General features: G+C 40.5%; 2 protein-coding genes across 3 annotated transcripts in view; one reads left to right on the forward strand and one right to left on the reverse strand.

The window, feature by feature from the left end:
• UNG (uracil DNA glycosylase) lies at window positions 1-20,008 on the reverse strand. Of its 2 annotated transcripts, none has more exons than XM_089684090.1 (7): window positions 19,826-20,006; window positions 19,115-19,324; window positions 15,480-15,575; window positions 13,176-13,273; window positions 7,288-7,376; window positions 5,054-5,232; window positions 1-2,659 (listed from the first exon to the last, which is right to left on the reverse strand). In XM_089684090.1, the coding sequence occupies exons 1-7, from the start codon at window positions 19,946-19,948 to the stop codon at window positions 2,519-2,521; spliced, it is 936 nt and encodes a 311-aa protein (XP_089540216.1). In that variant the 5' UTR covers window positions 19,949-20,006; the 3' UTR covers window positions 1-2,518. The 2 variants fall into 2 exon arrangements, with proteins under 2 accessions (XP_089540216.1, XP_089540217.1); XM_089684091.1 differs by lacking the exon at window positions 1-2,659 and adding an exon at window positions 4,272-4,436 and having other exon boundaries at window positions 19,826-20,008.
• Window positions 19,555-25,108, forward strand: part of ALKBH2 (alkB homolog 2, alpha-ketoglutarate dependent dioxygenase) — a 12,229-nt gene continuing 6,675 nt past the window's right edge. Inside the window, exons 1-2 of the mRNA XM_089684092.1 lie at window positions 19,555-19,703; window positions 23,774-24,102. Of these exons, the coding sequence (XP_089540218.1) occupies window positions 23,835-24,102 (268 nt within the window). The 5' untranslated portion in view covers window positions 19,555-19,703; window positions 23,774-23,834. The remainder of the gene's footprint in view (window positions 19,704-23,773; window positions 24,103-25,108) is intronic.

The following is a 25,108-nucleotide window of genomic DNA, read 5'->3' on the forward strand; positions in this document are numbered from 1 at the left end:
TGGTTTAATAACTGTTTATTACAAAATTAAAAACACAAACCTAAATACATTTAGTGCCTTTAGAAATATTTAGCTTATTCAGTCATTCACACTACTGTTTTAGCTTGTATACCTCACAAGGAACAATACAAACAAACCCAGATTTACAAAATCTATACAAACATTTTTATTTTAAAGAAATAAAGAAAAGCATGTTTAAGTAATCACTCAAGTAAATGAAATGGGAAATCCCACCTAAAACATGCATAAAGTTTTATTGCAATAAAGCATTTGCTGTAGTAGTTACCCTTTCTGCAAGTCAGCTGTAGTGTTCACATTACACTTTTTTCTGTAGATTCATTAACTAAAAAGCCTTTTCCAAGTTATTTATTGGTCCCATAGCCTGCACATTTCTCATCAAAAGGGTGGTACCTTGCATATTGGGCAATGGGAGCGAGTTGGCCAGATATTCTAAATATTTGTTTGATTAGGGTTCCAGGTATACTATTAAGGGCTATGCTTTATGGGTAATACATGGATAAAAGAGGTTTATTCCCCAAATACAGGTTTTATTCAAGGAAGTATTTACATAGGCACTTCAGGGATTCTGCAAATTGGCCACAAGATAGGCATGTCCTGGTGTCTTTATATTGCCTGTTCTACATAACTGTTGGCTAGTAGGTATTTTCCAAACCATACCTTTTAAAAACAAAATTATGAACTAGTCTACGATAAGTCAAAAGCCTAGTTAAATACATAGCAGTACTCAAGCCTGTACAAGGCAAATACCTTTAATATTTAATAAGTGACATAACTGGTTGAGGAAAAAAAAAAAATTAATGGATTAGTCTCTATGAAGTCTCGCACTGTATGCAAAAAGTAGTAGTAGGGTAGGTGGAGGTAACATTAGTTCAAATAGTTATGGGGAGTACAATGACATTTGTTAACTTGAGTCTTTAAGGTGGCCCTCTAGGCAAAGAGACTTCATGTTTCTGATGTGTATAAAACAAACAAACAAAAAAATTCTGAGGTTTATCCCACACCTGATCGCTGTTCTTTACTATAAAATTCACACTTCTGTTCATGCTGGATAGTACACCTTTTGCTGTACTTCCAGCCTATGGCAGCTTAAAGAGCTGCAGCTCATGCTAGTGTTCAAACTAAACCCTCCCCTCTACAGTCACAGAACGCTTTGTATTTTGTGAACCATTCATAAAATACAAGATGTACTGTGAACAGACAAGGAGAGAGTGGGCATAAAAATAACACTAGCATGAACCTCAGCTCTCATAGCGGAAGTGGGCCAGAAGTACCTGGTGTGAAGAAATGTATGAATTTTACAGTAAAGAACAGTGATCTGGACATGGCTAAACCTCAGCATCAACATAAAAAAGGGGGAAAATCCCTCTGCCTGCAGTTCCACTTTAATACAACACAAACACCAACAATTTAGGGACACACGGAACCCCGTTAAGGTGCATAGACTAGTGTTTGGTTCTGCATTAAAGACTCACCTCAACAGTAAATATCTAGTGTTCTAGCAGTCTAGGGTATTTTTATGGAGGCTCAAAACCACAAAAGCCATTTTTTGGCATGCATTGTGGATCTTTTAAGACACCAATGGTAGCAAAGCTTGCTTCATTACTTCTGTTGTGTTTTTCTGAAAGAAAAACTCAATTGCTGAAGATAGGAATATATTACAGTATATTTTGCAAAACGTATAACCATTCTAAGAAATGGGGAGTTTCAACAATTTAACAAGTATACATTTCTTTGTGAAAAGTTAATAAAGCCCAAATGAACTTGGTTTTATTCCTCTACAAATTTCAGGGGCAATAAAACAAAACTGTGCAGTCTTGGTAGGTTTTCTGTACAAAGCAGCCACAGCCTGAAATGCCGGTCCACTGACAGGACGTTGCAGAGAAGGATGCTTGCTCTCTGTGAAAGCAGTAGTCTCCCTGTAAAGGTGTAACAAGATCCCTGCTTAGACATAAAGCTCTGCACTCAAGACGGAGCATGGGCTTTCTTGATTAGAGAGAAGTAAGATGTAGAGACTTAGGAGGAGACATACTAGACCTCTGCAGACTGACCGCTGCTTTTAGAGAGAAATTTCTTCTTTGGTGCCTCATAGCAGGGGACAGATTTTTCTACTCAGGCTGTTGCCGAGTAGAACAGAAAACAAATTGTTAAGACTTTTTATTTAATATAGGGCACACTTTGTAGGTACAGTGGTGATGACTGAATGATTCAAAACAAACAAAAGAAAAATGCCAGCAACAAACTTTACAGATCAGTTTTCCAAATGCTTAACTTTTGGTGTGGCTGTTATGGGTCTTTCCCAGCTAAAGAAATGTAACACTGTATCCTTATTAATAACGGTTTACAGAAACTCAGATATTGTTTGAAAACTGTAATGTATAGTAAAGCTTAACCAGACCAGATACATTAGCAAGTAGCAGCAGTGTTTTCTCACTTTGCTAATGATATTCAGATTAATGCCTGTGTGATACGGGCTATACCACAAGTAATATTCATTTGGTCACAAATCCTTCCAGTCAATTGGTTTTTTACTCACACTCTGCAGGTAAGTGTTTGTTTTAGAGAAGTGTTGACAACCAAAATATCCACGGTGAGCTGACAGAGGAGAAGGATGGACTGTTTGCAGCACAAGATGGCGCTTCTGCAAAACAAAACCTGTCAGTTACATATAAAAAGGAATAGCCTTATATTTTCATTAGTATTTTGTAAAAATGTTCACATTCATCTTTTTAATTGAAAAAAGGATTAGGGCAGGGGTCTCCAAACTTTCTATGCAAAGAGCCAGTTCACGGTCCTTCAGGCTTTAGGGGGGGGCCCAGACTGTGGCTGATATAAGTAAGAAATGCCCTGCCGTCTATGGGAGTAAGCAATACCTCTTAATCAAAATTTTAATGGGAGGCATAATGCACCATTATTCATGTCAGTGCCAAGAATAGTTCCCCATTGTTGGTGTTTTTGGTAGGAATGGTGCCCCAACTTTGGTTTCAGTGGGAATAGGGCCGGATAAAGGCAAGCAAAGGGTCGCAGTCTGGAGACCACTGGATTAGGGTATCTAGTTATGTTAGTATAGCTATACGACAATATAAAATGCTATAATAAACACCTCACACACTTTGTGTACATGTATATTTCAACTATAAAAATACACTCTCCTATATTGTCTTGATTTTTTTTTTCTTACCACTTCCGGACCAGCAACATACCTGTACATCGCTGGACTTTCCATGGTTGTATCAAAGTGATGCCTGCAGGTGTTGGTGTTTTGAATGCTTGCAAGTGCAGAGGAGGGATATGGGGTCTCAGACCCTAGATCCCCAAAAAAAAATACCGGTCATGTGTCTATTGCGGTTACTGGGGATGTGTACATTTCTTGGGACCGCAATAAAAAGTTTTTTGTTTTTTTTTTATTGTCAGTGTAAAAAAAACAAAAACAAAAAAAAACAAAAAGCAACTGCCCTCTGCCCCCCCACGCAAAGGCGAACACACTCGTCAGTCCTGCATGCACAGAGGGATAGTCCCACATGAGGTATCGTCAGATCACGGGCAGTAATGCTAGCACTAGACCTCCTCTGTAAATTGTAAGTGGTAACCTTTAAAAGGCTTTTAAAGCGTTGCCTATGAAATGTAAAATGTACGCCATAAGTTGCCATTGCACAGGCATGTGCAATTTTCAAGCAGGACATGTTTGGTATCTATTAACTCAGCATAACATCTTTTATATTTGACAAAAAAATTGGGTTATGTATTGTGCTTCTTTGCAATAAAAAAAAATATGTATTCTTTCCCAAATACGGCATTTGAAAAACTGCTGAGCAAATAAAAAAAAAAACAAAACAAAAAACACAACACTACTAAATTTATTCTCTGGGCCTCTGCTTTAAAAAAATAAATAAATAAATAAAAAAAAAAATAATGTTTGGGGGTTCCAAGACCTTTTCAAGCAAAAAAAAACCAAAAACCAAAAAAACCCAAAAACCCGATTTTAAAATGTAAACAAAAAGCGCGGCTGTATGAAGCACACCCCACTGCAAGAATAGTGTGTGTGTGTGTGTGTGTGTGTACGTACATACATACAACTGTCTACATGAATATATAATCTAGTCAAACATAGCTATCTATGTAGGCAGCTTACAGCAGAAAGGTGCTCCTACAGAGTTGTCCTACATTTTGCCTCCCAGTGGATAGAAGTTTACACAAATAAAATGTAGCAAATTTTATTGGCACTTCCCTTTTTCCAAGGTATGGTGGTAAACTATGAATCCAATTTATTGGACCAGACACGTAACAGTATGTATATACAAATAGCTTGGTTATAGGATTTGTAGATTTTAAATCTCTAGTGTGCTTTGCCATTTTATGATATTAGAGGAAGTTCACCTTGCATGTTGAGGCTGTTTTCACATTGATCCCTGTTTCTTCTGTTTTTGAGTAAAAAAAAAAAAAAAAAAAGCAGAAGAAGAAAAAAAAACAAAAAAACACAACCATTAAATCCTATAGAACTCTTCACACTGGTCAGTTGGGGGGTCCATTGCTTGCTGCATGTTTGGGTTGGTGAGGGGAAAAAAAAACCCACACACAAAAACACACCCCACACAAATATAAACCACATCAAAAATGCATTTGTGGCTACGTTTTTGAGTCACGTCTTTTTTTTTCACAGGTGTGAAACATGGCAAAACCTTTTTACCATGTTTTTGCAACGGAGCAGTGTAAAAGTAGCCCAATTGAGTTAGAAACAGTACTTTTCCGAATGCATCCCTGCAAGTTTGAACGCCGCCCATGTTTCTGTCCCTGTGCTATCAAGCCTTTGAAGCTGTCTGTTTCCACCAACACCAAGCCCCCATGGTGTCACTCACCTGTCTGTCCTACTAGGATTTATTTGCAGTTATTAAAAAAAAAATAACATGCACAGGGTTAACTTCCTCTTTAAACATTCTGACCAATGCAATATACCAACATTTTTAGATTTCCAGATGTTTTTTATAACTAAATTCAATATCACGTGATATATGCTAATTGCGTCACAAACACTTACTCTGTCAATACCGATTCCTTTCTTCTGGGCGTAGGCTCCCCAAAGCATGAAGACCAAGCCGTCAAGGTTCTTGTTCAGCCAAGACACAACAGAGTCTGTAAACTGCTCCCAGCCTCTGTCTTTATGTGAATTAGCATTGTGGGCTTTCACAGTCAGCACAGCATTTAAAAGGAGAACTCCTGAGTTAGACAAAAATCAGTTATAATTTTACATATTTATTTAATGCATTGTCTCTTCTCTAGGATGAATAATCCCTGTGTAAATGTTGTAGTGAATGCCTTTAACATGCTTACACAGTAATACAGCCAGTGATACCATACATTACATGTCCAACAGGCAGTCAGCAGTTGCCATGTCAAGCATTATGATTTCTCTCATTTTAGTGCAAGCATTGGCTACTTTCCAGGTGTTAATAAAATTATCAAGCTAAATATTTAAAAGAAAATGAATTGCTGCTGCAATTAGGCACCTACTGACTGAGGATCATTTCTTTAATAATATCATGTTCATATTTTATAAGTATGCATAGTTATCAAAGATAAATATTCTGAAATTCTTTGTGATGTTGAAGATAAATATGTAACGGGCTGTAAAAATTTTCAATTCAGCCAATAGTCTATTGAAGCCACCTTAGTAGTAGGTTTGATTGCCTCTAAATATTTTAAAACTTTCAGGGATTAAACAGTTTTTGTGTAATATTTATGGGCACCTTTCTACTAGAAACATCTGCAAAAGTTTCCTGAATCCAATAATTTAATCTTAAAATATATTTGTGGCACACCTCCAGTAAAGAATATTATAGAGACTTGGGTATTGCATATGTATCTCTCCTATACCCAAACATTTAAAATCCAAAACAGCATTTTGGAAGATCTAGATTTAGTAGAACTGCAGAAAGATGTCAAACACATGCAGAAAGATTACAGGATAAAAATCTCTAAACTGCATCCTCTTTATAGCAATTTTAATGCATCTGAGCATGAATAAAGTAGATCAAAGTTCATTAAAGCAGAGCTCCAGTCCCTGGGGGAGGGAAAAAAAAAAAAAAGCTACAAAAACTGTCAGGAGAACGTCTGCTTCCAATTGCTTTGGTGGTCAGAGCGGAAGTTGGTACCTGTCAAAATCGGGTACCAGCTCCCCAAAGGTGCCAGTTGTTCACGGGAAGCGAGGGACCAATCCTTACAGCGAAACCTCAACTTGTGGGTGGAGCTCCGCTTTAATGTACTTTTAATTTAGTGAGCAGAAAGTATTGTAAAACAATGTGCCTTTAGTTAAAAAAAAAAACTGGAAGAAAATCAGGTTGTGGGGTTCACTGCAGACAATCAGGTTAGATTTCTCATATGCAGAATTCACAGAAAAAAAAAAAAATATGTCTAGTTGATTGAGCATTTTGTTTGCCAATGCATGCTGTGCGGAAAACCATCAGATTAGTGTGCAAACATGAACCCCGCAAAAGCAAAAACAGCAAAACACTAAAAGAAATTATATATATTTATTATACTCACCTGCTCAGAAGGTATCCCTATCATCCTATTCTCGGGTCCCCCGCTGATGCTCCTGGCCCCTCCTCCTGCCAAGTGCGCAAACCCCCCCTGCTCTCTCCTCATTCGCTCACTGGCTGTGATTGACAGTAGTGGGGGCCAATTGCTCCTGCTGCTGTCTCAGCCAATGAGGAGGAAGATTCCCCAGAGAGCCGCTGCTCTCGTGCACATCGCTGTATCTAGAGGGGGCTCAAGTATTGGGGGGGATTGCTGCATACAGGTGGTTTTTTGCCTTCAGGAGTAGAATGCATGAAGGTAAAAAAACCTTGAGCCTTTACAACCATTTTTAGTGACTAGCAAAACTACACAGCAATGTCATATTGAAGAATCATTTCCAAGCTGTGAGGACCATTTTGCCAAGGAGAATCTCCCTGTTCTCCGTATATGTGCTTCATCACACAGATCTAGATGTACATGTGCATGGTAAATTTGTATATGTCCACTGGGACACAGTAGCAATTATGTCGCTGCATGCAGTGAAGTAGCTCTGATAGTTATTTTACATTTCTGAAAAATAAAATATATCCCACATGAATCACTGTCCGCGATATAAAATTACACTTCCTAAGATATGGAAATACATATCTGCGTGTGAAATCACAAAGTGACAATTGGAATTAAAATAGGATATTACTAAGCCCTTTACAGAATGCCTTTGTAATGGATGTAACCAAAGCTAAAAATTATCTTTACCTTGTTTGGCCCACCCAGATAGATCACCATGTCCAGGGTGCTCAAAACCATCAATATCCACTTGAAGCTCCTTGTACATGTTTTCCAGGCTAACAACAGAAGAAGTTTTTAATTGAAGTTACACAGGAAATAGGCGGATTCAAAACACGTTTGCCTGCAACTAAGACTTCCCAAGATGCAATAAGCTGCCAAAAAGACCAGAGATGAGCACGGACTTTTTATAAACGGAAATCATGGGTCAAATGTTACCATAATGCTATCCTTCCCTAACTGAATGTGTTTCACTTTATGGGAATGTATTACACTACTACTTTGTACGCCTTGAGCACTGCGTGGCACACCCTTTAGTTCTGTATTACTCTGAGTGACCACTGTCTGTTCTTTCAGACGTTGTATTGTTACTTTACTAAATTTAATTAAAACAAAAAAAAGTGTGTTATGAAAACAAACATGTTACATTTACCTGCTCTGTGCAATGGTTTAGCACACAGCAGCCCCAATCCTCCTCTTCGGCGAGTGCCCCCATAGAAAGCCACTTTCTATGGGGGCACCTGTGTAGGCTTGCTCCCAAGCTGCCCTGTCTGCATCTGCTGACAGACCGGGTGGGCTCGGCTCGACACTGATCACAGCATTGTGTTGCAGCACAGATTTTTTTACCTTAATGCATAGCACGCATGAAGGTAAAAACGTTAAAAAGGCAATAGAACCACTTTAAAGCAGCAATACAAAAGTAAAAAAAAACAAAAAAATCAACACACACAAGCAAGCCATACTGTAATTTTCTCTTGTTTTTACTACATCCACTCAATCTTGATAGGTCAAAAGCCATTATACACAATCACACTAACTAGATTAAATGAGAATCATATGTGCAATCCAAAAGACAGCTGCACAATACATGTATTTGTATTTAAAAAAAAAAGTATCATCTGCTCTGTAATTCTTCCTTTGTAAGGAATACCTGGTGATTCTACCAGTCCTCCTGCTTTCCCATTTCAAACTGACCATGCTAGGCATAGTGGCACATCCATTGCAACTTCAAGTTTTCTGGCTGTGCAGGGAGCACAAAATGCTTGTCCTCCAATAGTTAAGCTTCTTCAGACATGCACCCCTGCACCAAGAGGGTCAGTGTACACACACTGCCACCTGCCTTTACATTTACATGAACTTTAATGGAATCCCAGTCTTAGTCCATAGGGTTCAATATTGAGTTGGCCCACCCTTTACAGCTATAACAGCTTCAACTCTTCTGGGAAGGCTGTCCACAAGGTTTAGGAGTGTGTCTATGGGAATGTTTGACCATTCTTCCAGAAGCGCATTTGTGAGGTCAGGCACTGATGTCAGACAAGGAGGCCTGGCTTGCAGTCTCCGCTCTAATTTATCCCAAAAGTGTTCTATCAGGTTGAGGTCAGGACTGTGCAGGCCAGTCAAGTTCCTCCACTCCAAAATCGCTCATTCATGTCTTTATGGACCTTGCTTTGTGCACTGGTGCTCAATCATGTTGGAACAGGAAGGGGCCATCCCCAAACTGTTCCCACAACGGGAGCATGAAATTCTCCAAAATGTCTTGGTATGCTGACACCTTAAGAGTTCCCTTCACTGATCTAATGGGCCAAGCCCAACCACTGAAAAACAACCCCACACCATAATCCCCCCTCCACCAAACTTTAAACTTGGCACAATGCAGTTAGACAAGTACCGTTCTCCTGGAAACGGCCAAAGCCAGACACGTCCATTGGATTGCCAGACAGAAGAGTGATTCATCACTCCAGAGAACACATCTCCACTGCTCTAGAGTCCAATGGTGGCACGCTTTACGCCACTGCCTCTGATGCTTTGCACTTGGTGATGTAAGGTTTGGATACAGCTGCTCGGCCATAGAAACCCATTTCATGAAGCTCTCTACACAATGTTGTAGTAATCTGAAGGCCACACGAAGTTTGGAGGTCTTTTAGGTATGGACTCTGCAGACAATTGGCGACTTCTACGCTTCAGCATGCACCGACCCCGCTCTGTTATTTTACGTGGCCTACCACTTCATGGCTGAGTTGCTGTTCCCAGTTGCTCACACTTTGTTATACCACTAGCAGTTGACAATGGAAAATTTAGTACCAAGAAATTTCACGGATGGACTTATTGCACAGGTGGCAACCTATCATGGTACTACGCTTGAATTCACTGAGCTCCTGTAAGCAACCCATTCTTTCACAAATGTTTGTAGAAGCAGTCTGCATGCCTACACGCTTGATTTTATACACTTAAATCCAATGATTTGGAGGAGTGTCCCAATACTTTTGGCAAATTATATATATATATATATATATATATATATATATAAATTCATTAAATATCACACACACTATGCTTTGTATTTCTACTTCAAACCAAATGGGGTGTTTTACAGAGTAAGGGTTCATATATACTTTTAGGTAAAAATCCATGTAGGGATTCTATCTACAGTGGGGATCGAAGGTTTGGGCACCCCAGCTAAAAATTTGTATTCATGTGCATAAAGAAGCCAAGGAAAGATGGAAAAATCTCCAAAAGGCATCAAATTACAGATTAGACATTCTTATAATGTCAACAAAAGTTAGATTTTATTTCCATCATTTACACTTTCAAAATAACAGAAAAAAAAAATGGCGTCTGCAAACGTTTGGGCACCCTGCAGAATTTATAGCATGCACTGCCCCCTTTGCAAAGCTGAGACCTGCCAGTGTCATGGATTGTTCTCAATCATCGTCTGGGAAGACCAGGTTATGTCAATCTCAAAGGTTTTAAATGCCCAGACTCATCTGACCTTGCCCCAACAATCAGCACCATGGGTTCTTCTAAGCAGTTGTCTAGAAAACTGCAACTGAAAATAGTTGACGCTCACAAAGCTGGAGAAGGCTATAAGAAGATAGCAAAGCGTTTTCAGATGTCAATATCCTCTGTTCGGAATGTAATTAAGAAATGGCAGTCATCAGGAACAGTGGAAGTTAAAGCAAGATCTGGAAGACCAAGAAAAATATCAGAGAGAACAGCTCACAGGATTGTGAGAAAAACAATTCAAAACCCACGTTTGACTGCACGATCCCTCCAGAAAGATCTGGCAGACACTGGAGTTGTGGTACACTATTCCATTATAAAGAGATACTTGTACAAATATGGTCTTCATGGAAGAGTCATCAGAAGAAAACCTCTTCTACGTCCTCACCACAAAAATCATCGTTTGAACTTTGCAAATGAACATATAGACAAGCCTGATGCACTTTGGAAACAAGTTCTGTGGACCGATGAGGTTAAAATTGAACTTTTTGGTCGGAATGAGCAAAGGTACGTTTGGAGAAGAAGGGGCACAGAATTTAATGAAAAGAACCTCTGTCCAACTGTTAAGCATGGGGTTGGATCAATCATGCTTTGGGGTTGTGTTGCAGCCAGTGGCACAGTCTCACGAGTAGAAGGAAAAATGGATTCAATAAAATTTCAGCAAATTTTGGATGGTAACTTGATGCCATCTGTGAAAAAGCTGAAGTTAAAGAGAGGATGGCTTCTTCAAATGGATACTGATCCTAAACACACCTCGAAATCCACGGGGGATTACATCAAGAGGCGTAAACTGAAGGTTTTGCCATGGCCTTCACAATCTCCTGACCTCAACATAATTGAAAATCTATGGATAGACCTTAAAAGAGCAGTGCGTGACAGACAGCCCAGAAATCTCAAAGAACTGGAAGACTTTTGTAAGGAAGAATGGGCAAAGATACCTCAAACAAGAATTGAAAGACTCTTGGCTGGCTACAAAAAGCGTTTACAAGCTGTGATACTTGCCAAAGGGGGCAGTACAAGATATTAACTCTGCAGGGTGCCCAAACTTTTGCAGACGCCATTTTTTTGTTTTCTGTTATTTTGAAAGTGTAAATGATGGAAATAAAATCTAACTTTTGTTGACATATTATAAGAATATAAGACAAGCCTGATGCACTTTGGAAACAAGTTCTGTGGACCGATGAGGTTAAAATTGAACTTTTTGGTCGGAATGAGCAAAGGTACGTTTGGAGAAGAAGGGGCACAGAATTTAATGAAAAGAACCTCTGTCCAACTGTTAAGCATGGGGTTGGATCAATCATGCTTTGGGGTTGTGTTGCAGCCAGTGGCACAGTCTCACGAGTAGAAGGAAAAATGGATTCAATAAAATTTCAGCAAATTTTGGATGGTAACTTGATGCCATCTGTGAAAAAGCTGAAGTTAAAGAGAGGATGGCTTCTTCAAATGGATACTGATCCTAAACACACCTCGAAATCCACGGGGGATTACATCAAGAGGCGTAAACTGAAGGTTTTGCCATGGCCTTCACAATCTCCTGACCTCAACATAATTGAAAATCTATGGATAGACCTTAAAAGAGCAGTGCGTGACAGACAGCCCAGAAATCTCAAAGAACTGGAAGACTTTTGTAAGGAAGAATGGGCAAAGATACCTCAAACAAGAATTGAAAGACTCTTGGCTGGCTACAAAAAGCGTTTACAAGCTGTGATACTTGCCAAAGGGGGCAGTACAAGATATTAACTCTGCAGGGTGCCCAAACTTTTGCAGACGCCATTTTTTTGTTTTCTGTTATTTTGAAAGTGTAAATGATGGAAATAAAATCTAACTTTTGTTGACATATTATAAGAATGTCTAATCTGTAATTTGATGCCTTTTGTAGATTTTTCCATCTTTCCTTGGCTTCTTTATGCACATTAATTCAAATTTTTAGCTGGGGTGCCCAAACTTTCGATCCCCACTGTATATCCCTGTTGTGTAGGTAACACCTCACTTCATGTCCCCATTATAAAAAGTGCCGCTGGGTAGGTTATAACTGGGAACCTCTCCAAATCAAAAAACACATAAAAGCAACAACAACAAAAAAAAACAAAAACAAAAAAAACACAAAAAACATACAACACACACACACACACACACACACACGGTAAAACCTTTTCCCACTTGAATTTAAAAAAAATCCCACACAATACAAAATTAACATAAAAAGAAGAACAGATAGAAATGAAAACCTGGCAGGACCCAACTCTCCAGACTATCCAAGAATAAAACAAAAAGGTTCCGCTACATTGGTTTGACGCAAGAATGCAGTGCAGAACTTGAAATTCTCCAATTTAAACACTCACTCGTCATTATTTGGTACACCTGTTCAAATGCTTGGTAACACAAATTGCTAATTAGCCAATCACATGGCAGTAACTCAATGTATTTAGGCATGTAGACGTGGAGAAGACTACTTGCTTAAGTTCAAACAGAGCATCAGAATGGGGAAGAAAGGGGATTTAAAGTGGAGTTCCAGCTGGGAAAAAATAAATAAATAAAAGTCAGCAGCTACAAAAACTGCCGCTGACTTTTAAAATACAGTCACTTACCAGTCCCTAAGTCTAGTGGTGTCCTCACCACAGCTGGTTTCACCGGCCACCTTCTCTCCCTGGCGCCGGAATCTTCAGTGTGGGCACCCGGCTGTGACAGCTTGTAGCTTCACAGCCAGGTGCCCACTGCGCATGTGCGAGAAGTGCTGCGCTTTGTGAATGGCCCTGTGGTCTTCTGGGACCTGTCACATGTCCCAGAAGACTACGGGGTGGGAAGGGGGGACAACAACTTCCACTTCTGATCACCTTAGGCGATGGCAGTCGAAGTGGGAGCGGGTACCTGTCAAAAGGTGCCAATCCTTAATGGGCAGCGGGGAACTTTAGCAAGTTTTCTTCACCACATCTGGATGCCTAAATGCATTGAGTTGCTACCATGTAATGGGCCGATCAGCAATTTGTGTTATTAAGCAATTGAACAGGTGTACCTAATAAAGTGGCCAGTGAGTGTACAAGGCATAAAAAAACTCACATAAAACTAAATCTGGGTACCTGGGTGGAGGTGGTACAGGCTTCTGAACACTAAAGCACAATCCATGAGCCTGCTTGGGTCCATGGTAAGGATCCTGCCCCAAAATGACAACCTTCACCTAGGGAAAAATAAAAAATGTAACTATGTAAATAGGCATTCAAAAACCCTTAAAATGTATTAAATGTCACAAAAGCTTTGTCAAAAAGAGAAGCTTTATTAAGTTTACACAAACTTACATAGTTGACGTTCCAGAACCATTATGACACAATCATATACAGCTACATTACACATAGCTCCATAGCCACATATCAGGCAGTGAAGGCACAGTACCAAACAATGTCGAACAAACAATCTACTCCTTTAGCGCGATACCACCAGCATAATTCAGGTCCAGCCACTATTTACAGCTCAGCCTATGGTTTTCTTAGTTCAACACAAAGACCTCATAAGATTGGTGATATAGGTACCAAAGAGGCAGCATATTACCATAACATTCTGTCCATGACTATTCCCTGTAGCCTGCCCGGGAATATCCAGCCACCCACTCCACTCTTTATCAAATTTAGATGGACAACCTCTGTGTTGATAATTTCGTATCCAAGACTGGTTCCCACAGAATTTATCCATTCCCTATATGTGGGAGGGGAGGAATTTTTCCAGTGAAGCAAAATGCCTCTACGTGCCAAGAATAAAGCTCTAGAGACTGCTTCCTTAATAAAAGCATCAGGAACTAGATCATCCAATATACCAAGAAGGATCAAAAGCTTTAACAGTGTTCATGAATCCATGTGGTGAGGGGAGACCCCCTTGCACAAACAGACATTTTATATAACATGCCACATTTTATTGCATTTTCATCCTGTTAAATGCACTCTGACATTTTTGGGTAAGGCTTATTCTGACTGGATTTACATGTGTTGCCCATAAGAGTTAAATGGACATGTATGGTTGGTCACACAAGAGGATCAACTCATTGTCTTGATTTAGACATCCACAAGTTAACACTTGGTTTGTGGCTACATCGGCATGTGTCAACAGCGGCAGTTGCCGTCAGCCTGCCATTAGTTTATACAGGTTTAGAGGCTACTGTTATTTGCTTGCCCTGGTCATTGCAGCTGCAGAAATCTGCTGCTGGAACCCAGAGAATGCCTTAGGGACAGCAAACTTAGACATCCTGAATGCATCACTTCAACAGTGTGTTTGTTTGTATCAGCTATACGGATAATTTACAGTCTCCAGTTTTAATGAGTTATATGACTATTTGTTTACGTATCACATTCGCTTAGGCTCCAGGCTTTAAAGGGTAAGTTCACCTGTGACAGCAGTACAGGGAGAAGTTCCCTGTACAACCTGTCACTTTTTAAAAAGAGAATTCTGTGAATGAACGAACTACAAGTTCTGACAGGCTTAGCGGCTGTCAGCATGTAATTCTCAATTAACTACCATGGCGCTGTGGAGCACTGTGGTAGTTCATTGACTTTTCCTGTCGGTATATCAGCTTGCCTGTACAGGCAAGCAGATATACTGACAGATCTGCAGGAGACCTTTTGTTTTACATGCTCATGCAACCAACAATAAATGCACATTTTTGTTTCCTGCAAAAAAAATTTAAAAAAATGTGCATTTATTATTTTTGGTCATAAAGTGAACTTATCCTTTAAATTGTATTTTTCATTTTCAGCCATAACAAAATAATTAAAGCAGCACTTGCACACACAAAAGAGCTGGTTTACTGAGGTAAAGACTACTAAAGCACAGCATCACATTATTCATAGTTACATGGTTAGTCAGGTTGAAAAACTCCATCCAGTTCAAGCAATATAAAAAAATAAAATTTAGATAACCTCAATATACAGAATCTTTTACCCACAGTTGATCCAGAGGAAGACAAAAAAAACCCTATAGGAGCATGGTCCAATCTGCTCAACCAGGGGAAAAATAAGTTATTTCCTAGCCCCCCAGAAGGCGATCTGATATTTTCTTGATCAAAAATCTCTGGTGTCATTACCTATAAAGTTAATGCCCAGTTAGATTTTGTGCATGTAGGAATGCATACAGTTCTTTTGTAAAACAATCTACTGAGTCGGCTAGATCTAGTTATTGAGGGAGTCTATTCCACATTTTCATAGCTCTCTTACTGGGAAGAAGGCTTTGTGGAAGATAAATCTTTTCCCTTTTTTTTTGTTTTAAAATCACTACTTCGTGAATCTGAATGCAAGATATACAATGACTGTGTCTGATATAGACTCCTGTTTAGACCTTTTCTATCCATCACATTTAGTTTTGCACACAAACACTGACAAATAATATATTGGCTCACTTACATCTCTAATGTCACACATCTGAGTCCAGGTAAAGACCTGGTGAGGAGGGGGATATACAGTGCATCGCTTCCGTTCTTCTGAGACGTAATTTGTCAACTAAATGAGAAGAAAGGGTATCATATTTAGTATATTGTATGTATGTTCCTACAAAACAAATCATTAGAAGTAATTTAAAAATATACTAATTCAATAGTATTTTTTGCCAAGTCTGTACATAGGTAGGGGAAAGCTTTTTTGAATGACCTGGCCAATATATTATTTATTGCATCTTAAGCAAGCTCTGTTTGACAAAAAAAAAAAAACACAATCAGTGGGGTTCTTGATTATTGCTTTTCATATCTTATTTAGCAGTACACATGGAAGCGTTAAAAAAAAAAAAGTAAAAATAAGAATTGGGCAGCGACCGTAGAATTGAAAAAACGTTACATATTCCACCCTAAAAATGGGAGTAACATGTAACAGGTTCTTAAAGGTGAACTTATCCTTTTTTAACAGGATGCATTCTATTGGTCAGCTCCCAAAATGAGGCTGAACCTGTGTTTTGCTAAGGGATGGAATTATTGATTTATTTCTTGAATGTATGACTTGATAATGCATGGCAATATTTTGCTAGCTGCAGTGTGGCATTGCACACGATTGCCAAAGTCTGATCTACAGGCACCCCCAAATCCCTTACATCACTTATTTTCCCAGTATAGCCCCTCCTAAGCGGTACTTTTGGCATCCAAGTAAACTTTACATTTCTCAATAATAATGAACCTCATCTGCAATGTAGTTGCCCAACCCTCTATTCTATCAAGTTCTTCCTGTAATTGTGCTATATCCAGTGCAAAAATTATCTTCCTGTATAATTTGGTATTGTCAGCAAACACTATAATTGAGCTCTTTATTCCAACCGCTCTATTAATAAAACAAATTGAACAGCATTGGGGCACACCATTCACAAATTTAGACCATTTAGAGAATGAGTCATTTATCACTACTCTCTGGACCTGTTCCATGTGAAAGGGAAGTACTATTCATTCCTAGAATGGGTGACACATGTGGCCTCAGGTGGGAGGTGCTCCGTGTGTTGCTGTACGTGCTCTATGCATGCTCACTAAAATGCATTGAGCTTTTTACATGTGACCAGTGTGCATCCCAATTCTCTAGGTTTGCAAACTATTTTATATTATTCTTTTCTTGGAATCGGTTGTGTAACAAGTCAGTTCTATACATACCAAACCCCCTCTCTACTGCTCACTTTTTAAAGCAGTATTAAGCCCAAAGCCAAAATGTATTATATTGCAGCTCACCAATCAGATGTGGTGGCTGCATCCTTTTTTTTTTTTCTTCCCTTGGTGATCTGAACAGAAACACTCCTCCTGTATTAGTAAAACAACTCTGGAGGAATGAGCACATGAGGCACAGTAGCAATATCAGCCTGGGATGGTGAGGAGAGTGGTAAACGTACAAGCAATTTTGAATGCAATAACAAATTGAAGCCAAACTCCAGCTCATAATTTGTATTCAATTACAGCAACCAGTTATTCTTTTGGGATAAAGGTTTTACATGATTAAATAAAAGCGGATCATTTTAATCACCTCAGTGTTGAATGGGTTGTCTCATCCATGTAAACTGATATTCTGTTGGAGAGCTTGTGCTTTTGAAAAACAACAGACTTACTGGATGGATTGCCAGATAAAAATGGAAGCAAGCCTAAAAAAGGAATACTGATACAGCCGTCATTTCTAAGAAATGGTAAGCTGCAAAATAAAAAAGTTTGCTCTTGGTTTTAAAGTGTTACTAAACCAACAACAGTAAAATCAAACTGTATATGCAGTAAATCATGCTTGTTCTACTCACTGCGGAACCTAAGGGGTTAATTCTCTGCATTGTGCAAAAACCCTTTTTGATCCTGACTTCTCTGATCCTCCCCTTCTTCCAGTGTCCCCCTCCTATCTCCTGATAACACAATGTATAAAGACACTCCACACATGCTCAGTTTGGTGTGTTGCATTGCATGTAATCAGCACAGGGTTAATCAGCACTGTCAAGACAGAGGTCGGGGGTCCTGCATCATCCTACATCAGAATGAAAACTTCTCCTACAAGCTTCAGCATGTGCTTCGGCTGGTCATTGATAGAAGTCATAAGGCTGCTCTAACTGCTGATGAGAAAAAGTATTTAGCAGTTTATATATACTAAATTACACTCCATGTTTTGTGAGATACCAGATATAGTGAATGTGGGGACCTGGGTTTAGTAACACTGCAATACCTCTTTAGAGTGTTACTAAACCCAGGGTCCTGCATTCACTATATCTGGTCTCCCACAGTACACAGCACATAGACGTGCAATTATTTTAGTAAATATAAACTGCTAAATACCTTTTATCACAAGTTAGAGCAGTCTTGTGACTTCAGCTGAGCACTGGTTAAGGCTTGTAGGAGGAGTTTCTTTCTGCTCTAGGAGGATGCAGAACCCCTGACCTGTCTGGACAATGATGATTAGCCCTGTGCTGATCACATGCACTCTCCTAAGAGAAAAAAAAACCCTCTCTAGCAATACACATTAAACTGAGCATGTGCAGAAGGGCTATGGGTTCAGTCTGTTTTATCAGCATGGACATCCGAACAAGATGAGGGGCAGAGAAGTCAGGATCAAACAGCCTTTTTACACAATGCAGAGGATTAACCCCTTAGGTTCCACAGTGAGTATAACAAGCATGCTTTATTACATGTACAGACTGATTTCACTGTTGTGGGTTTAGTAACACTGCCATTTGTTACCCACAAAAAAAAAAAAACAAAAAAAAAAAAACTTAATCAACAATTGAGGGAAAAAAAAAATAGGACTAGGAGGAGCCATTCTGCCCAATGGTGGCCTCTTGCCCCTTAGGCAACTAAAAGGAATACAGCAAAGTCTAGGACCTCTGAGCAATTCAAACAGATGAGCTGAAGCCAAGAGATCATAAAGCATCCCAGATCCTGCAGTGTGTCCCACAGCAGCTGTATGTCTTTCTTGGAAAAACTACAAGACACATAGGGGTTGATGTACTAAAATGCAAACAGGCTGGCTGTCCATTCTGCAAGGACATTTTCCCCAGAGCTTCGTGAATGAGGTGATGCTCTGTTGACTTCCACTATCCAATCATGAACAAGAAAAAAAAATATCTGTTTTATTTTTTTAGCTCACAACGGGGTATTCTTTGCAAAGTGAAATGTCGCTAAGCTTTAGGGTAAATTCCCTTGCAAAGTGAACAAAATTGATTTGGCTTTAGTAAATCATTCCCTTAATTTTGCAAGCATGTATGATTATAATTTTTTTTTTTCTACAATCAGGAGTGCTTTATAGGAGATAATCCACCATCCAATCATGAACAAAAATATGCCCATTTTATTTTTCTAGCACACAACAGGTATTCTTTGCAAAGTGAAATGTCACTAAGCTTTAGGGTAAATTCCCTTGCAAAGTGAACAAAACTGATTTGCCTTTAGTAAATCATCCCCTTAATTTTGCAAGCATATATGATAATTTTTTTTGTCCACAATCAGGAGTGCTTTGTTGGAGATAATCACAGCACAGGGTAAGCACCATTTTTAATTTGCAGTTTATTAAAGAAAAAAAAAACCTGCTGTTGCTGAGACTTTTACCTTCACAAAGTAAGGCTTGGCGAACTCAGAAAGCAGCTCCTGCTTCCAGCTTTCCCCGAATCCTTCGGGCACATAGCGGGCTGCGAGTTTCTGTAGCGCAGCCGCTTTATTCTTCTGAATGCGGTCCAGCTGTTCGGGGCTCAGGGGAGAAGAGGTGACTTGTGGCTGGTTTTCCTCATCTTCTTGTCTTGTCTTTTTGACAGGTGTGGTCTGAGGAGAATAATCAGAGAATGGTCGAGGGATGCAGAACTTGAACTTACACAGATGCCTGACACCCCTAAAGCTATATACGTGCATAATGACATATCATATAACTGGCTTCATACAATTTCGCTGTCTAGCTATATGTTATGGTTCGAACACACAGCTCTCAGCCCGGAGTTAGCTCAGCTGCCACGCCCCTTACGTCACGTGGTCTGTCAGTTCCGGGTCTCAGAGGTACATGCTGGATTTTCGCGCTAAAACAAGTTCAGCGCTGACCTCGCCCCTCTCAGGCTCCTTCATTCCGATTGGCTGCTCGGCCACCGAAACGAGGCGTGAGGTGCACGGAGGACCCATGAGGAGAGCACGCTGTCTTCCTGCTATAGTAGTAAGAGGTCTCCTACTCTCTATACACTAACACTGCACACTCTACTCCGTATAAGTCCTAGGCCTCACGCGGTTAATATCAATGGGCGCACCACTGCTAGTCGCCCGCAGTACCACACGTACCTCGCAGCTCTGTAGTTTCTTTATGTCTACCCGGTCAGCATCCTCTCCTGGCCAGGCCTCTGAGGAAGAGCGCTTCTTGGAGACCTGGGAAAAGAAGGAATTGATGGTCTTCTGCCCGAGCATGGCTGCTCCTGCCGGGATTCAGTGTGCCTGTCACTAGCTCGGGGATTGGGAGAATTTGGCGCCAAAATTCGCTGCTTCTGTCCTGCCTCCTAGGAGGAGGATCCATCTGGACGAGTTACCATAGTTACCGCCTAATCTAACCTTCCTCCAGCAGTGCTAGACCTGGGATGACAAGAGGATGACAGGCAGCACTGTCTTGCCTGATAAACCCCAACTAAACGTACACTGTCTCCACATAATGGAGGGCTGATTATTATTAGAAACCCAAAGAAAGTGAGAGGACTGTGGAACCCTGGGCACAGTGCTCTTTATTGAAAGTGTTGCCCATGGCAACTGAACAGGTGGTATCTGTCGGAAAAATACGTCTATAGGGGCAAATGCACTTTTGCTTCAGTTTACTTAACCTCCTGCCCTCCAGCCTTGCGGCTATGGAAACATGTTCCACCCTAAAAACCGGTGAAACATTGAACATCTTCCCACAGGTGAACGTATGGTCACATTGGGTGCGACTTGGCATGTGATTTGCAAATCATATGCCAAGTTGCACCCTATTGTCTGCTATTACAGCAGTCATAACGGTGCGGTTCTGACTTGGTCGGAGCCACACCGATTTCTAAAGTAGTGCATGCAGTACATTTGGTGTGATTTGCATAGACAGCTGTGTCAGATGACACAAAAACATGCTGCTGTGTATTTCTCTGCCGTGCAGTGAGAGAAAATACACAGCAGCATGTTCTTGCTGGCAGGAGAGAGACCTGTGTTAGTGTTACTCGGTGATTGCCGGATGGAAATCTCCAGCTGGTACCTGGCGATTGACATCTGTAGCTACCAATGGCAGTGTGAGTAGGGCGGAAATGCAAATCACGTGTGTATATATATATATATATATATATATCTGTCTATCCATACATATATACACAGTATCTCACAGAAGTGAGTATACTCACATTTTTGTAAATATTTTATTCTATCTTTTCATGTGACAACACTGAAGAAATGACACTTTTCTACAATGTAAAGTAGTGAGTGTACAGCTTGTATAACAGTGTAAATTTGCTGTCCCCTCAAAATAACTCAACACACAGCCAATAGTGTCTAAACTGCTGGCACTCACTTTTGTTGCATGATGGGTGTACCCCTGAGGACATGTTATTACACAAAACGCGTTGGATGGAGCCCTATTGCTGACCTCTAGCCGCCGCTACTGATGAGCGATGGTCATTTTGATTAAGTAACTCCATTTTACTCCAGTATAGTCTTACATTTTGCCATCTGAAGACACAAAATGATCAGCACAAGCTACCTAAGGCGGATACCCATTGTTGCTGATCTAATTTGATGCCGGGTGTAAGTGACACCAAGGAGCAGTCCCTGTATGCTGTGAGGGTCCCACTGAGAGGTCTGGAGTCCTTCCCTGGGTGTGTAAAGTACCAACCGAGTGCCTCATCCTTACCGGTTCCTAGATGACCACCAGTGCCCTTCTGATTATTACATACATGTGCAATAATATTGTGCGTCCGTTGAGTGCAATCACACCTCTTTTGCTTACCACGGAAGTCACGAGCACCTTATTTATGTTTTTCCAGTGAGAGCGACCCATACCCCCAGACACTGGATTGTCGATGCACCTATGTGAAATTTTAAACACTAATATTTTTGGACTTGTATTCACATACATTTATAGTGTACGTTTATGTCATTTTATCCCTCTGATTTAAGACGATACACTGTTGTCACTTTATAGCGCTTACCATTAGCGCTTGTATTTATCATTTTATAATTTATTCATTTACTTATGTTTTAGCGCTGCATTTTTGATATATGCGATATCAGTGGGTAGAATAGTGCCCCCATCATTGATATTCGTGGTCAGAATAGTGTCCCATCATTAGTGTCAGTGGCAGGAATTATGCCCCACTGTTGATATCAGTGGAAGGAACAGTGCATCATATCAGAATAGTGCCCCAAGGGCTGGGTAAAGGTTAGCAAAGGGCCACGTCCGGCCCTCGGGCCACAATATGGAGACCACTGGTATATACTATCTCATTGGCAGGTCTCATAAGCAGATCACTTGTTATCAGTATTCTTCTATTTAATGTTATTTCAGTATTGTCGGTGGCAATTCCCAAGCTTAAGTTCTTTTGAAGTAAATTTTTTTCCTGGGTTACAGGATAGACTCAGGTCAGCAAAATATTTTTCTTACAGAGGAAATGGACAAGTTGGTTTTCTTGGTAGGAATGATCAAATCTCTTGAGGTATCCATAAGGCAGTTCATCAACACCCTGGATCTAATGACAGCAGCAATTCAATGGGTAATGGAGACCTAGCTGCATTCCAGGAGGATAAAAAAGATTTTTGTAGGTGGCATGGAACCACAGGCACAGATCACTGGACAGCACAGTTCTGTTGCCAGGAGTCTCTTGATCCCTCCTGGGCGCAGTCTCTCTCATTATTATAACCATAGATGCCAGCTCCTGGGACTGGGTTGTCCATTTAGAACAAGAACAAGGTATGTGGGAAGTATTGGCAGAGCAATCCCCCAGAGGTTAGGTGTCATAAAAAATGCATTAGCTGCCTTTGAGGAAGAAATCACAGGAAAAGATGTTTTGATTTTTTTCAAGCAATGCTAAAAAGTCAGCAGATATCAACAGGTAAGATGGAATAAAGCCCCCCCCCCTTATTTTTTTTTCTCTGGTCCCAGAGATCCTCTTTTGGGGAGAGTTGCTTCTGGTATACCTAGAAGCTGTTCTCATCAGGGGAGCTAAAAATGTACAGGTGTACTATCTGAGCACAGTTCCAGTATGTCAGGAGGACAGGCGTCCCTAGTAGCTGTCTACATCAGGGAAACGTAACATACAGGCGTATAATCTGAGCAGGGTTCCAGTATATCTGGGGGACAGGCGTCCCTAGTAGCTATCTACATCAGGCAAACTTAACACACAGGTGTATTATCTGAGCAGGGTTCCAGTATATCCGGGGGACAGGTGTCCCTAGTAGCTGTCTACATCAGGGAAACTTAACATACAGGCGTATTATCTGAGCAGGGTTCCAGTATATCCGGGGGACAGGAGTCCCTATCAGCTGTCTACATCAGGGAAACTTAACATACAGGCGTACTATCTGAGCAGGGTTCCAGTATATCGGGAGTCCAATGTTGAGGAATGGCCTCAGCCGCCATACTGGCCACACCGTCTAGAGCAGCGTCCATCCCTTCACTTGTATTGGCTGACCTTGGAATGGCTTGGAGTCATGTTCCCAGCTTCTTTCTTGCCGGTGGGGTGATCCTTTTCCTTCCATCTAGCTTGGAACGGCACCATAAGGTATACTTTTCATTAAGACTATTTCTTGTTTATCCTCTCAAGTAGCTTTCCTTGAAAACGGCTTGAAAACACCATGTTGTCTTACTGGTAACAACGTTTCCGGGAATCTTCAAGGACAGTATATTCGCATGCAGAGTTTATTCTTTTTGGAATGAGGGTTTATTCTGATTGGAGTGCGTTTTTTAGGGATTTTATAGGGTTTCCCCTATGTACACTGGCGGCCATTCTTACTTTTTTGATAACTGAGGTTAAGGAGTCTTTTAACTACATTTGGTATTGTGTTTCCTATAAAAGGTGGTAGTCTCCAGGTTGCTGTCCTGGAAGATTCCCAGAAACACAGTTCCCAGTAAAGCATAGCTTTTGCACATCTTTCAATCTTTATTCATTTTATACACCCAATGTAAATAATTTATACAAGGCAATATTGCTGTCTTTCCTCTGTGTAATATCATTTCCTTTGTATTCATAGTTATTTACCTGATTTTCTGTTTTTTTGTTATTTTAGGCTTCTCAATTGAAACACAAAAAGTCATTATTCTTTTAAGTGAACGCTTTGTGACTTTTGTATGGATAAATTTATAGTTAAAAAAACTCCCTCTCCTAAAAAAAGGGGTCATATAGAAGAATATTCAGAACCCTCAGATCCTGGTTCTTCTGAGAAAGGTCTGGTAAAGAAGAATAAAAATGAAGTGTCTGATTCTTTACCGGAGAAATGCCGTGTTTGGAGAAGGATAAGAGCAGCTAACCTGAGCTGTGATTATACTATTCTCTTCACTAAGATTGAAGCAAATGAGATCTTTCAGCAGCTGGAGCAGGACATAGTGTATTTTTCAGGTATGTACTTACCGTGAATATTTTTATGGGCACATCTAAAACAACCTTGTAAATGTGTAAAATGTACTTAGTTGTTACTCTTCTTCTTGGCTTGGGAAGGTTGGCTAGGTAACATAGGGGGCAAAAACAGGCAATTAAATGATGTTGTTACTTAATTTTGGAGTTAATTTTTAGCAGTACCGTATTTGCCGGCGTATAAGACGACTGGGCGTATAAGACGACCCCCCTCCTTTTCCTGCTAAAATGTAGTGTTTGGGCTATACTCGCCGTATAAGACTACCCCTCTTCCAATGCACACCAGTGGGAGGAATAGTGCCCCATCATTGATGTCAGTGGGAGGAATAGTGCCCCATCATTGGTGTCAGTGGGAGGAATAGTGCCCCATCATTGGTATCAGTGGAAGGAATAGTGCCCCATCATTGGTATCAGTGGAAGGAATAGTGCCCCATCATTGGTATCAGTGGGAGGAATAGTGCCCCATCATTGGTATCAGTGGGAGGAATAGTGCCCCATCATTGATGTCAGTGGGAGGAATAGTGCCCCATCATTGGTATTAGTGGCAGGAATAGTGCCCCATCATTGGCATTAGTGGCAGGAATAGTGCCCTATCATTAGTATCAGTGGAGGAATAGTGCTCCATCATTGGTGTCAGTGGGAGGAATAGTGCCCCATCATTGGTATCAGTGGCAGGAATAGTGCCCCATCATTGGTATCAGTGGGAGGAATAGTGCCCCATCATTGGTATCAGTGGGGGGAATAGGTGCCCCATCATTGGTATCACTGGGAGGAATAGTGCCCCATCATTGATGTCAGTGGGAGGAATGGTGTCCCATCATTGGTGTCAGTGAGGGGTGGAATAGTGCCCCATCATTGGTGTCAGTGGGGGGTGGAATAGTGCCCCATCGTTGGTATCAGTGGGAGGAATAGTGCCCCATCATTGGTATCAGTGACACCAATGATGGGGCACTATTCCTCCCACTGAGACTTGCTGACCCTGTTCTCGTAT

This window comes from Staurois parvus, unplaced genomic scaffold, assembly GCF_062004578.1.
Source record: "Staurois parvus isolate SC_StPar_1 unplaced genomic scaffold, SC_StPar_1.0 ptg000336l, whole genome shotgun sequence".
Classification (NCBI taxonomy): domain Eukaryota; kingdom Metazoa; phylum Chordata; class Amphibia; order Anura; family Ranidae; genus Staurois; species Staurois parvus.